This window comes from Centropristis striata, chromosome 10, assembly GCF_030273125.1.
Source record: "Centropristis striata isolate RG_2023a ecotype Rhode Island chromosome 10, C.striata_1.0, whole genome shotgun sequence".
Lineage (NCBI taxonomy): Eukaryota > Metazoa > Chordata > Actinopteri > Perciformes > Serranidae > Centropristis > Centropristis striata.
Genome location: NC_081526.1, coordinates 8,670,378 through 8,683,778, shown reverse-complemented (window position 1 = coordinate 8,683,778; position 13,401 = coordinate 8,670,378). Strand labels below are relative to the sequence as shown.

The window sequence follows — 13,401 nt, the reverse complement described above, 5'->3', positions numbered from 1 at the left end:
TAGAATATTAGGGTGGCTCATGTTGGTGCTAATCACTGTGAGGCATCAACTATATAGCTCCCTTGCATAGAATATTATTCTCATCCTCCATTTAGAGTTGTATTGCAGTGCATGTATGAGGATAATTACAGTTTGCTTTTGTGAGCAAAAACTTTCTCTCACTTATACAATTTTCAACCCTCATTGTCTGCATGGCTTTTGTTGTGGGATGCAGGTAGCTGGGAGGTCCTTATTTCTAAACCACATGACCTTCTGCTGCTGATTTGATCAATTTTTTTTTGCAAAGCACCAACAGCTATTATTGTGTGAAAGCCATTCACCAATTTAAACTGAACACAAACCATTCATGTAGCACATACTGTGATGTAAGGCTGGGCGATATGGATCAAAAGTTATATCCCGATTATATTTAGGCTGAATATCGATATATGATATATATCCCAATATTTTTATCGCAAAGTGAGAGCAAATGTTCAGTCAAAGTCAAATATGACATGTCACAAGTAGTTTTATTGAAACCATTTATTTAAGTCAACATAAAATCTGTGCAACAACAGGAGTACCTTTTTTGAAAAAAAATCAAAGCTCCATAAAGTGCACATTTAAATAAGAAAATATCTTCATATTTAAGATAGCCCATGAAATAAAAATAGGCCAATCTTTTTCTGAAATAAATATATTTATACGAGAAAAGAATAACAAACATAACAAAATAACTAAATATGACAACCCCTAGTAAGGGCATCATTTATATGTAAAAGGAAAAAAATTGAACTATATTGATATATGCAATATGGTCTAATTCCATATCACATTTAAAAATACATTGATATATTGCCCAGCCCTACTGTGATGCAAGTATTTGTATATTAAAGGCACATTGCTGTTTGCATTCAACAATGGTGAATGAATGATATGTATTATACAGTTATTCTTAAGTGAAACACACATTTGTCAATGATATATTAACACTGATCTGCTAAGGGACCGTTTGACTGCATAAAAGATTCCTCAGCTGCATTTTCACACTATTGCACATATTACATAATTCATCCATCTGTTCTGTTCTGTATCAATGATTTTTTAATCAAAACCACATACTATTCCTTCCCAGTGAAAACCATGAATTTAGCTGTGTGTTCTTTTACTTTTTCAGATAAATGAATGGATTAAAATTACCCAGCTAGGAGATACATGGTTTTCACAATATTTAGACTGTAGACTGTGGTTAGTTTGTTGTTTATTTAATGTAATCATTTACAAAGCAGGATAAGTATTTTCAGTCTGCTCCAAAAACAAAAGGTATTCAGTTTAGAATGATATGAAACAGAGAAAAGGTGGACATCTTGAAGGATTTTATGGAATGGATTTTAGGAAGTTATTTATCATGGTTTCTAATAATAGTTCTTATAATGGTTGCAGCTCTGCATAGTTTGCTGTTCAAAGCAGCTTAACATGGCTAACTCTTATTAGATTAATGGAAAACAGTTTTCATTCAATCATTTCAAGTTCAAGGACATAATTAATTATTATGTTGCAATGATTGACCTCAGGGCCACGGCGTCATCGAGAGGTTACACATTGATACAAGGTTAATAATCAAACTCAGTCTCCGAGTAAAGCAACTGAACTCTTGTTCGGAAATCTTTTGCAGACAGTTTGCGATTGTGAAAACATTTAAACGTACGTCTTTAACTTTGGTTTGGCACCACAGCTGATTCTCTTTGGAGAAGTTAAAAACAGGTTAAGCTGTCATTGATTTTCTTTCCTCTCGGCCTCACTAGAGAGAACCATTGAAGACCATGAGTCTGTTCTGGAGGTGCTATCAGGCTGGGGGATGGACACAGACTGCCGGCTGTATTTTAGGAAGAATTATGCTAAATATGAATTCTTCAGGAAACCCCTGGTGAGTGTGTGATAACATTGTACTGTATATATACTGTGATGGGTTCATAGAAATTACGTTGCCTTCAAATATTCTCTCTTTGAATGAAGTGCCTGTGTTCCCACCGTGCTGTGGGTTGAGTGTTGTAATAACTGATGTTTGTTTTTTATTATTGGCAGGACTTTTTCCCGGATCACATGGTCTCCATATCCAGTGAAACCAATGGGATGGTGGATCACTCTCAGCTTATACAGGTATCAAGTTCTTTCTGTTTACACGGCACTCTGTTTGCCCTTGAGTGCCAATTGAGAAGCTCTCAACCTCCTGTCTAAATATGCTGTGAATTTACTGCACACACCCATCTATGGACAAATATTTCTCTACCCAACACAGACCTTTCTCAACTCCAGCACATGTCCAGAGATACATGGACACCTTTATGCCAAAGAGCAGAGCCGGAAGTCTTGGAAGAAGTTTTATTTTCTCCTTCGGAGGTCGGGCCTTTATTTCTCCAATAAGGGAACTTCCAAGGTCAGAAAAACAAAACTACACATCTACAGAATGTTGTCTGCAAACATTAAAGACAGGTTACTAAATGGGTTATTTGTTGGATACAAGTAAAAGCGTCCTGTTCCATGCAATCCTATTCTGATATGTACTGACGTGTTGTTGTATTATACTGAAGTACTCATTCAAAACATCCAAACACCTCCAAACTTGACATTTGCTAACAGCTAGCTGTTTGGGACCAGGCTATTTCCAGGAACAAAAGTGTTAATTTTGAAAGTTACACATCACTGATGCTTGAAATATTTGAGTTGTGTAACAATGTAACATCTCCAGTATTTCTTTATCACCTGTTCTTGAATGCACTGAAGCAGTCGATGGAGCGAAGCTACACTCAGAATACCATTCGGCAGTGAAGCAGTTATTAGGCGTCCCCTGTGATTATACTACACCGTGTGTACATAACGCACCTCTAATACATATGTCCTGTAGATCACAAGAGCCTGAACTTGACACTGCACTACCTTGAGTCCTCAGCAATACAGGTGCATCTCAATCAATTAGAATATCAAAGAAAAGTTTATTTATGTTCGTAATTAAATTCAAAAAGTGGAAAAAACACATTATATAGATCCATTACACACAGAATGAAACATTTCACGTCTTAATTTATTTATTTTCTTCTAATTATAATGATTACGGCTTACATTTAATGAAGACCTAAAATTCATTGTCAATTTTTTTTAATTTTCTTTTTTTACAAAAGACCAATTTTTAAAAGTATGTTTAATTTGGAAATGTTGGCCTCTGAAAAATTTTTGTCCATCTATATGTACTCAATACTCTGTTTGGGCTATTTGACTTGAACTACTGGAAATGGACTTTTCCATCATATTCTAATTTATTGAGATGCACATGTACATCTGGCAAGTGTGAAGTCGAAAAAACAAAGAACAGACGGACAGAGACTCTCCATTTTATTAGGATTGGTCCATCATCCTTACTTAGTTTACACACTATAAACATCCATGATAAAAAAAAATTGCATGGCACCAATAGGAAAAACATCCTAGTCCTGTGCTGGTACACTTTGGGGTCACCAGTTCATCCTCTGTATGTTTCTCTCTCATGCTGCGAGATGCAGTGAAACAGGTTGAGCTTGATTTTCCTTAGGTCAGCTGGCATATCAGCCAGGCAGAAACAGGACTCTCAAAGCTGCTGACAAGTGAAGCTTATACCTACGCACCAGCCGTGCCAACACAACCACTTCCCAACTGCTTTCATTTCCTACAACAGTAGACCTTTTGTTGTCGAGTGCAGGGTAGCTTTGGTAAGGCGCCCACTTTTACTCCACCAGGTTTACCATTCATCTGTGGACAGACATGTTGCTAGTCAGCCAGTAGAGACACTAACGGCTGTGGCATTACTTTAAATAAGGAAGTGAGTGCAGTGCATCACATGAAAGCAGAACAATGGTAATCTTTGTGCTTTTTTTCTCCCTTAGAAATGTCACAATGTGGCTATTGATACGATCTGAATCATTTTATCCTTATCTCTGTCATGCATTTATAGGTTAACTACACCCAGAATGACAGATAACACTGTTGTTTATTGATAAATATGCATTGTGTGCTCCACCTCTATCCTTAATGAGCTTTTATGTTCCTTCTGCCATAAAGATTAAACCCTGTGTGTGGTTTGATTCATATATATTTATATATATATATAGGTGGCATTTATCCACTGATAACTTTTAGATTCCTAACAGAAGCATGCCAATTTTTGTTCTGGAGCTTAATTAGCTTCTTGTGCACCATATTTTTCACATTAGTTAGTACCACATCATGAAATAAAGTGAAGAGTCAAGACTGTACTGACACAAACACAGAACTTTAATGCGTCTCCATCCCTCACATGCAACAGATTTACAGATGTTATGTGGAGATGATACTGGACGCCAAGCTTTGATTTGACATTGCATGAAGTTCAAATCTTGTACTGTGCTTTTCTTTTACAGGAACCAAGGCATCTCCAGTTCATTGCCGACTTCAGCGACAGTGATGTCTACACATTATTGTCGGCCAAAAAACTACACGGAGCACCCACAGAGTATGGCTTCTGTGTCAAGGTACCATCACTTTCAAGAAATACTAAAACCGTATAAAAGAAGCACAAGTAGAGTATTGATTCCCAGCATGCTGAACTCCTTTTGTGTCCTTGTAATTTCTTCCTCCAGTCCACAAAGTGTAGTTCAGCCCGGGACTTGAAGCTGCTTTGTGCGGATGATGAGCAGACCAGGACCTGCTGGATCACAGCCATGCGCTTGTTAAAGGTTGGCTTGCTGATCACTAACTGGTGAAGTCTAAGAGGAGGAATGCTGAGTCAGTGCTAGAATCAGATTTAGCTTTGGGAGGAGGTCAAGGGAAACTATTGAGTGATGCTGGATTAGCACTCCTACTCTTTATAGAAGCAGCATGTGTTCATTGTCTGGATATCTGCTGGATACACTTTAGAGCATTAGTCACTCTCCTGCTGCTCTATAAATAATGTACAGTAAAGCAAAGCAGACTGTGATTTATTTGTATGTGCTCCTTTTCATCACTGTACTCCTGCTCTAAAAGTGAAAGTATTTTAAAGTTTACATGTAATAAATAATTGGGATTAGAGTTTAATATGCTGACATTTTCTATGTTTCAGTTTGGGATGGTGCTGTACCAAAACTTCATTCAGCCACACCAGAAACAAAAAGCTTCACCAATGGTAAGCCGAAGGTCTTGTAACTCACTTAAAAATGCCCTGAAGCTGGGGTAGGCAGTTTTTTTTTGGCATTATTGGGCAGAAAGAAAAAGCCTTTCAGCATATTGTAACATTCTGAGAGAAAACTAGACTTCTACACCTCCTCTTGGCTCTGTTTTCAGGCTTTACAAATTCTAGCCCATGACAGGAGACTTTGGCCAATCACAGGTCATTTCTGAGAGAGGGCGTTCCTATTGGCCGTACTACAAATGCAGATGCACATGCTCGTCCCTTGAGATGTTGAAAGCTTGAAACGTTGCTATTCCAGCATTGGCACCGACTGCCAACTCTGCAAAGCAACTTAAAAAAAAGGAAGAAGATGGACTTATCCAAAAGGGTGTCTAAAATGAATCTGGACAGTAAATTCAACAAAAACGTGTCAATATTGGCATTTCAGAGATGGAGAAACTTAAAGCAAATGTTCAGCCTTCATCTAACTGCAGCTGTTAGCAGTTGGCTGCGGCTAATTCAAGCTCATGTTTATGTAGCAAGCTAAAGCCTCGAATCCCAGCTGTCATCTCAGTGGGGTATGCAGGCCCACAAGGAAAAAGGACAGTCATTCTCATAGAAATGGCAGAATGTAACGACATCAGGATCACAATCGGGATGATTGAAATGACTTGTACTCTTTATACAGGTTACTGTATAAACATGCCTGTGCTCGTTCTGTGTTTTTTGTATTGTTTTGTTTTTTTTGCTTTTCCAGAAAACTGCCTAGCCCAGCTTTAAAAGGTTACATCCTCACTATAAAAATGTAGTTTTGTAAGCTACCCTCACAATTAAACACCAACTCTGTTTCTTGCAACCTTTGGTCTCGTTGGCCCTCTGGCCTTTTTTACTTTAGCTCATTGTTTTGGTGTTTCAGCCCAGAAAACCTTGTTTATCAACTTTGTTTCTAGCCTAAGGAGGCAACTTTGACTCCTACTTTTTCAGTCAAAAGCTCTGTTAAACCCACAAAATAATTCTTGGCAATCACGAGAATGGATAATGTTATCAATGAGCTGGAGGACATTGTTGAGCATTTAACAGCTAAAAAGGGGAATATTTTACTCAGGAGTTGGTAAAATGAAACATTGGTCATTATATAAGTACATTTTTGATCACAAGGCGGTACTATGTCAATGTTTTCCTTCCACTGTTCCCAGGTGACCAAAATAAAATCAATGAATGCAGCTTTAAAGACACATTTCCATGCGTTAGAAATGCGTTGGAGTCAACACAGGCCAACACATAGCAGGGTAGTATTATAATTGCATAGGACAAATGAGGCACCTTCAGTGTGTTAATGTGGGTTTGGTGTCTCAGAATAGCCCCAGACTCTACTGGGAGTATTTTCACGGCAGTGAACACAATCTATTTGTGGCTTTTGGACATGTTCATGAACCCTCCACTTTCTAAAAATACTCCGTGATCAGCTGCTCTCAGATTTAACAACTCATCACCTCTTCTCTGCTGTCGGAGGGTCATATGTGACCAACAGCCTTGCCAAGAGGATTACTTAGAAAGATAGGGGAGAACATGAATCTGCCAAATGCAGGGTCAGGCTGCTAAATCTTCTGCGGTTTACTTGACAGATTTGGATAAATATGCAACCTCAAGAAAACTGCTTCATATGATCACTTAAAAGTCAATAAAAACTGCAGTCATTATAATATTAAGTGACATATTTTTAAGCAGTGATACTGTAGGTATTTTTACATCATTGGAATTGGGGCAAAGTGAATAAGATGGACGGGAATGCAGTTATCCTCAAAGTAAACACTGCTCACTTTGTTTTAACCACTCGTTTAAATTGTAAGCTTAGTAGGTGGTAGAGGAACAAATGTGGTAATTTAAAAGCTTCTTGGTAATCCTGATAAGAAGAATTTTCTTGAGTGTGTGCAGTGAGCCACTCACTATATGGCAGCTTAAAGGACTAAATGTGCCCATGTGTCATTCTTTTCAAAGCCACTCTAATCCCTTTTCAATGGAGTTTTCTGTCTGGAATCGTCTAGAAATGAAGAAGATGGAGTCACATTACTCAGACACTAGATGGCAATACAATACCATAAGACTGCAAAAGTCAGTCTGCTTCCCTTCCACGGTATACAAAGGAAATAAAACCCAAAGAGGAAAAAAAACCTTTGGGTATTTTGTAGCATACAATCTAAATTTTAATACAGAAAATATAGCAAAAGGCTGAGTCCATACAAGCATAACCTCTTACAGTCAATACAAGAAAATAACATTTCATTGTATGTTTGCAATTTCAGCGAAGCATCTCAGAGAATTCACTGGTGGCCATGGACTTTTCTGGCCAAAAGAGCCGTGTGATTGAGAACCCGTCTGAGGCGCTGTCTGTGGCTGTAGAGGAGGGCCTTTCATGGAGGGTAAGTCACGCTTTCCCCCAGAAAAAAAAAAAAAGAATTACTCTGGATATTTTAGTAAATCTCCAAACTAAATAGTGCTGAAAAGGGGTTATGAAGATGGAGTGGCTTAATACAACAAGCTGTATGTAGGCTATTACATTAACAATACAAAGGCTGGAGAAACATGATGAATTAACTACATATTAACAAGTTTTTTTCTCCCGCAGAGGAAGAGCTGCCACCGTCTGAGCGGCCACGGGAGCCCCTCCACATCACAGAGCTTGCTGTCAAATATAGGTTTGTGTGACTTTTTATTTATTTAATTTTTTGTCTGAGATGGATCTTTTATAAAATGTAATTTCTCTTTTTGTTTCAGCCCTCCACTTGGCTCAGTCCTGGTTCCACGGCAAACTGTCACGGGAGGAAGCTCAGCGTCTGATCACTCAACAGGGTCTTATCGATGGGTGAGCACTGATACTTTTTTATGTGTTTTTACATCAGGGCTATACAGAATGGCTTTTTTTTTTACATTCTGAGCTGCTATAGAGGTTTTTAAATGGAGATTTGACATTTGAAATTAAGTCTGTTGTCATAATTTATGATGTCATTACTCAAAAAGAATTTGAATATCAGTGAATAGAATACTTAATTTAGATAAGAGTTTTAAAACAAAATTATTTTATTTTTCTTTAATGAATATGTGGCTAAATGTAATAAAAATTGCAGCTAAACCGTCCGTTAATACAGACGTTTGCTTCCATTTTTTTGAACTAAATGAAGCAGTAAAAATACTCCCAATAGTGACATAAAAGAATGTTTTAAACTCACCCAATCAAACCAAATTTCCCTTTCTCAATTTCTCCCTTTTAAATGAGTTAGATGGCCATGGCAACTTGTTTTATTTTCAGTTTGCGGTCTTTAATTATTGCATGCTTACTGGCGGATTACAGCCACGCTTCGCCTCTAGCGCCATCTTCTGACAAAACTTTGCTTTAGCCTACTTTATTCATTCCAAGCCAGTTATAAAAACAGGAAACTCACCAAATTTGCATTTCTTTTTTGAAAACTTTCAAAAATATTTTTTTTTTATGTCCACCTTTATAAAGGTCTTGAAGTTTGTCATAATCACTGTTAAGTGACACAAGTCTCTTAGAAAGATACAAGAGACATCAAATTAGATTTAGATTAGATAATTTGCAATGTCAAAACATCGAAAATGATCTTTACATATTTACAACAGATCTCCAAAAATAAAAACAAGGGAGGTAAAGCAGTATTCTCCATCAGGGATTAGACAGTTAGTAAGATGTCTTAAGTTCTGGCAGATGTCTCATGATGTGTTCAGAATTGTTGTCTATATTTGAAGAGTTTTCTTTTTGTTTTCAGGGTATTTCTTCTGAGGGACAGCCAAAGCAACCCCAAGACGTTTGTACTGTCGCTGTGCCACATGCAGAAAATCAAACACTTTCAGATTTTACCTGTGAGTACAAACCATGCAATGTTTTTCTTTTATTATTCCAAAAACAACCTTAAAACTTGAGGCTAGTGATCATTAAGTCACCCATCTTTCGTGTGTGAATGTGCACGTATGCATGTGTATGTGTGCAGGTGGACGACGAAGGCGACTTATTCTACAGTCTGGATGACGGTCACACGCGGTTCACTGACTTGATTCAGCTGGTGGAGTTCTACCAGCTAAACCGAGGAGTGTTGCCCTGCAAGCTCAAACACCACTGTGCCCAGATAACCCTGTGAACAAGGGACCCAGGAGACCCCCGAGGGCCCACATGCACCTTAACTCCAGGGCCTTTTCTGGACAAACACTCCCAGTGTTCTTGTGCCTTGAAGAAGAAAAAAAAACAACATATACAGACTGAACAGCCATGCTAACTGAAACCACTGTTATCATCCACTATAAGTCGCCCTTATTTTTATTTTTCAGATAAAAGCAGAATTTGACAATAGACCATAATAACTGATTACATGTGCTGGAGATGAAGTGCAGTTTTGTCCGGTGAACATTAGTCTTTGTGCCGATTCGTGTCGGTAAATCCATTGTGCAAAGTCCAAACATGACTTCTTGTACTGTGTATTGTAGAGCTGAGTGTGTGCTGCAAACAGCCTGTGATTCTAACAACATCATGACGCCAGAAGAGAAAGTCATTGGTTACACTTTATTTTAAGGGTACATCATTATCATGGATTCATGCATGACTTAATTAAAAAGCATTTATGTTGTATTTTTTTATAAAATATCAGGAATGTAGAAGGATTTATACTATTTTGTGCATAAGTTAATGCAAGAACAATGTGTAAATTGTTAAATATTAATGCAAGATATCTCAATAATCATCATTTATGAGTTATAAGTGATGTCCATGGACAAACACTAAGCAGTCACAGCATTACATGTGTTGTGCTGAATTCCAATAGTTGAATTCATGATTTAGTAAGTGTTACTTTTCATCATGTTTTTGCCTTAAAATAAAATGATGACCTGGTTCGTCTTTAACACAACATAGGATTAATGCCGGTTTATTAACAATGTGTTGTTTATGAAGCAAATTACCTTTTTTGACCCTTGTAAAAAAATATTTTAAAATACAAACATGACATGATTAACTATGACACAGTGTATGCAGTTTCCATGGATCTTGTGTCTTTGCCAAGAAAATGTTATGCTTTCTTCTGTGTTGTGTCACATTTTTTTCTTTGTTGGCTTTACATTTATTAATGAATGTAAATATTATGAATATAATCTTAAACGGTTTGTGAGCTTTAATCTTAAACTATGTGATAGATACAACTTTTCTAAACCAGTAAGTGGAATAATTGATGCATAAGCAACACATGGTAAATACACTGCCGTTATTCATGTGTTATTAATCAGTGTTAAAGATGAACCAGGTCGCCACTTTATCTGAAAGGCTGCAAACGTGATTACAACAGAATGTAACAGAATATATGTGACCACTGTGACTGCTCACTTATCTGTCCTGTCGCTTTGACTGTGAATAAGATCATTAATAACTCAAAAATTATGATGTCAATTCTTTACCGGCTGCACTTATTAACATTGTTCCTGCATTACCTCATGTATTAGATAATATTAATTCTTGTACATTTCTGATAGTTCATGAAGTACTACATGCATTTATTTCTGCTTTTTCATGCATTCATCCATGGGAATTCAGGTATCCTTACCATAAAGTGTTTTTTCTCATCGTCATACAGTATCTGGAATTAGATTTTTGATTATAAAGTATGTCATCAATTTCAATTTGACACCATATCATGCTGGGAATTGTAGTTCACAACACCTCTGTCCTGGTAAATTTGAGTAAAACTAAGCTATCTTACTTTTCATTGTCATTGTATTTGAGTATTCAGGTATTTTTTCTTTCTATTTTTTTTTTTTTTTACAAAATGACTTGTTTTCTATTTGGGAGCTAAAATGACCTCTCAGGAAGTGTCACTGTGCACGCCCTGTAAGCTGAGACTGCTGTAGAGAGAAAAGGCAATGTACTGTACAGGTGGAGCGAAATGGCACACAACCTCACTAGCCTGCATTGTACATCCATTTTAAATGTATGTGATTTAATGAAACGTTTCTATTACATGAACTTAGTCGTGAGCTTGCTTTAGAGCGAGAGCAGTGAAATTTATTTCACCAATTTTTAGACATTAGCCGTTAAGATGGAAATCAGAAATACTGTGCGACTGATTTGATCCTATATGAATTCAGTGTATATTGAAATTTAGGTTTTATATTTTCCAAAGATTCAGGTATAGAGTTTGCAAAACCTTTGTTGGTTGTATTTTGATGTTATTGCCTCTGCTGTGAATATACAGTGTCGGATAATGTTTGTTTTTAATAAAAAGCCAATAATGCATTAGCTTTCAAACAAAAAAGGTATTTTAAATCTGTGACATGATTGAAATGACCATCTAATGTTAGTTGTTTCATTTTTTTTTTTTAGCTGGACAACAGTGCATTGAACAATGAATGTCATGGACTGCATAGTTTTATATATATAAACACAATCTGTTTGTAATGTATGATTTGTATGATTTATTGTCACATTGATAAGCACTCAGGTGGTTAAACCCACGTTACAGTAGGTTTCAGTTTAAAACTGTCAGCTGTGGCTGTACGCAGCACGGTAAAGATGAGATCTGGGACAATGTGAAGCACGCTGATAAACTCAGCCTTTATTATATCAAACAGTACACATATATTCTTTATATGGTAAATAGGACATACAGGGTTATGATACAAATATAGTGACAAACACTAAATCTCACTATAAAATGAAACGTCCACCTGAGCCATCTCATCAGCACACAGTGGGGCGCTTCTCTGCTCAGAAAGATTTTTATAGTGAATACATAAGTCATGATTTTCTAATGAGACCCAGCACATAGTTAAAATTAGGCGCGCTATATAGCCTGTGTATGGGACACATTAGCCCAACATTGTCAAGTATGATTTAGTGATTTCTGTGGGCAGAATATGTATACATATACTCTACAAACGCTGTGTGTTCTCCACATAATTTTATTTTTATAACCACTAGATGGTAGTAGAAGCATTTTGCTTTTACTTGTCCAGATTTATGTCTGAAAGCATAATGTGCATAGTGCAATTTAAATTACATAATTCATATAAAATGTGTCAAAGTATAAATCAGATTCACGTTGACTTAAAGTTTTTACTTAAAAATATATCTAAAGAAGTAAAACTTCATGCAATTGAGCATTTATGTGCAAATGATTATGCAAACAAACACACACACACATATATATATAGATTTAGATATAGATATATAGATAAATATCAGTTACACTAACATCTACATGCCTGTTCTTACTCTAATGATAAGTTTTTTAATATAACAGGTGCAAGTGATGAATATAAGTCAATCTGATTTTCATCACAACCGACTTTCAAGGCTCCATAGAATAAGAAATATGGGGAAAAAAAATAGTACCGGTAATGGATATGATTTTCACTTACACAACAGTAAATGGTAGAATGTCTTGTCTTGCAGCATTCGTGTTAAACAATCTTCTCTGTTGTGATACGAACACATTGCCCCTATACCTCCCCTGTTCTACTTCAATAGCACATTTTGAAACAGTGCTCAAATCCAGGGGAGATGTGCGCACACAGAGAAGTCTTAAATGCACCCCTGCTTCCGAGGTCTTGTGCTAAATGTTGTTTTGGATGTATTCCTGCCATTGATCGGAGTCTGGCTGCAGGGGGAGAGATGGCAGCTGGGAGAGACTGCGCTTCCTTTAATGAATTCATCCCGCTCTATCCTGCCCAAACGGCCTGTGGATACAGCATTTCTCCCAGTAAATAAAGACCCTCTCTCCGCTCTTTCTCTGGCCCTCATGGACAACCACCACTGTTCCGAACACTTCTCACTGCTACATTGGATTCACTCCTGCCTGCACTCTCACTCTTATGACTTCAGGTTTTGCACTTCAGAGTTGTCAACTTCACTCTGCTCTTAAATGCCCCTCTTGTTGTATTCCCTAAGTCTGTATTCAATTATCCGGCTTCGCTGTCTTCGGCCAATTACTGATTATCTCCAATGAAGTGAAGACCTTGCTGTTTGCTCTGCTCTTGATCCACAAAAGGGCATTATCTGGGCATGGGTATGAGTCAAGGCAGAGTGCATGAGGAAATGAGGCTAGGTTTGTTTAGGGGATGCGCTATAGTGAAGGTTACAGGCTTTAGCTGTTCCCTACAAAGGGCTCTCCCATCAGGAGTATCTGAAGCCAAAAGCAAATCCAACAGCTCTTTACTGGAGCTACTGTGGCCACAGTGGACTGGAGCAATGATAATCATAGGTCAAG

The 13,401-nt window shown here is 37.3% G+C and overlaps 1 protein-coding gene across 2 annotated transcripts in view; it reads left to right on the top strand.

The window, feature by feature from the left end:
- Window positions 1-11,595, top strand: part of grb14 (growth factor receptor-bound protein 14) — a 37,873-nt gene extending 26,278 nt beyond the window's left edge. For both annotated transcript variants that reach the window (XM_059342680.1, XM_059342681.1), the window contains 11 exons: window positions 1,785-1,906; window positions 2,065-2,139; window positions 2,279-2,416; window positions 4,410-4,520; window positions 4,629-4,724; window positions 5,090-5,152; window positions 7,441-7,557; window positions 7,764-7,833; window positions 7,913-8,000; window positions 8,923-9,016; window positions 9,145-11,595. In XM_059342680.1, coding sequence (XP_059198663.1) covers window positions 1,785-1,906; window positions 2,065-2,139; window positions 2,279-2,416; window positions 4,410-4,520; window positions 4,629-4,724; window positions 5,090-5,152; window positions 7,441-7,557; window positions 7,764-7,833; window positions 7,913-8,000; window positions 8,923-9,016; window positions 9,145-9,291 — 1,121 coding nt within the window. In that variant the 3' untranslated portion in view covers window positions 9,292-11,595. The remainder of the gene's footprint in view (window positions 1-1,784; window positions 1,907-2,064; window positions 2,140-2,278; window positions 2,417-4,409; window positions 4,521-4,628; window positions 4,725-5,089; window positions 5,153-7,440; window positions 7,558-7,763; window positions 7,834-7,912; window positions 8,001-8,922; window positions 9,017-9,144) is intronic.
- The last annotated feature ends 1,806 nt before the right edge of the window (window positions 11,596-13,401 follow it).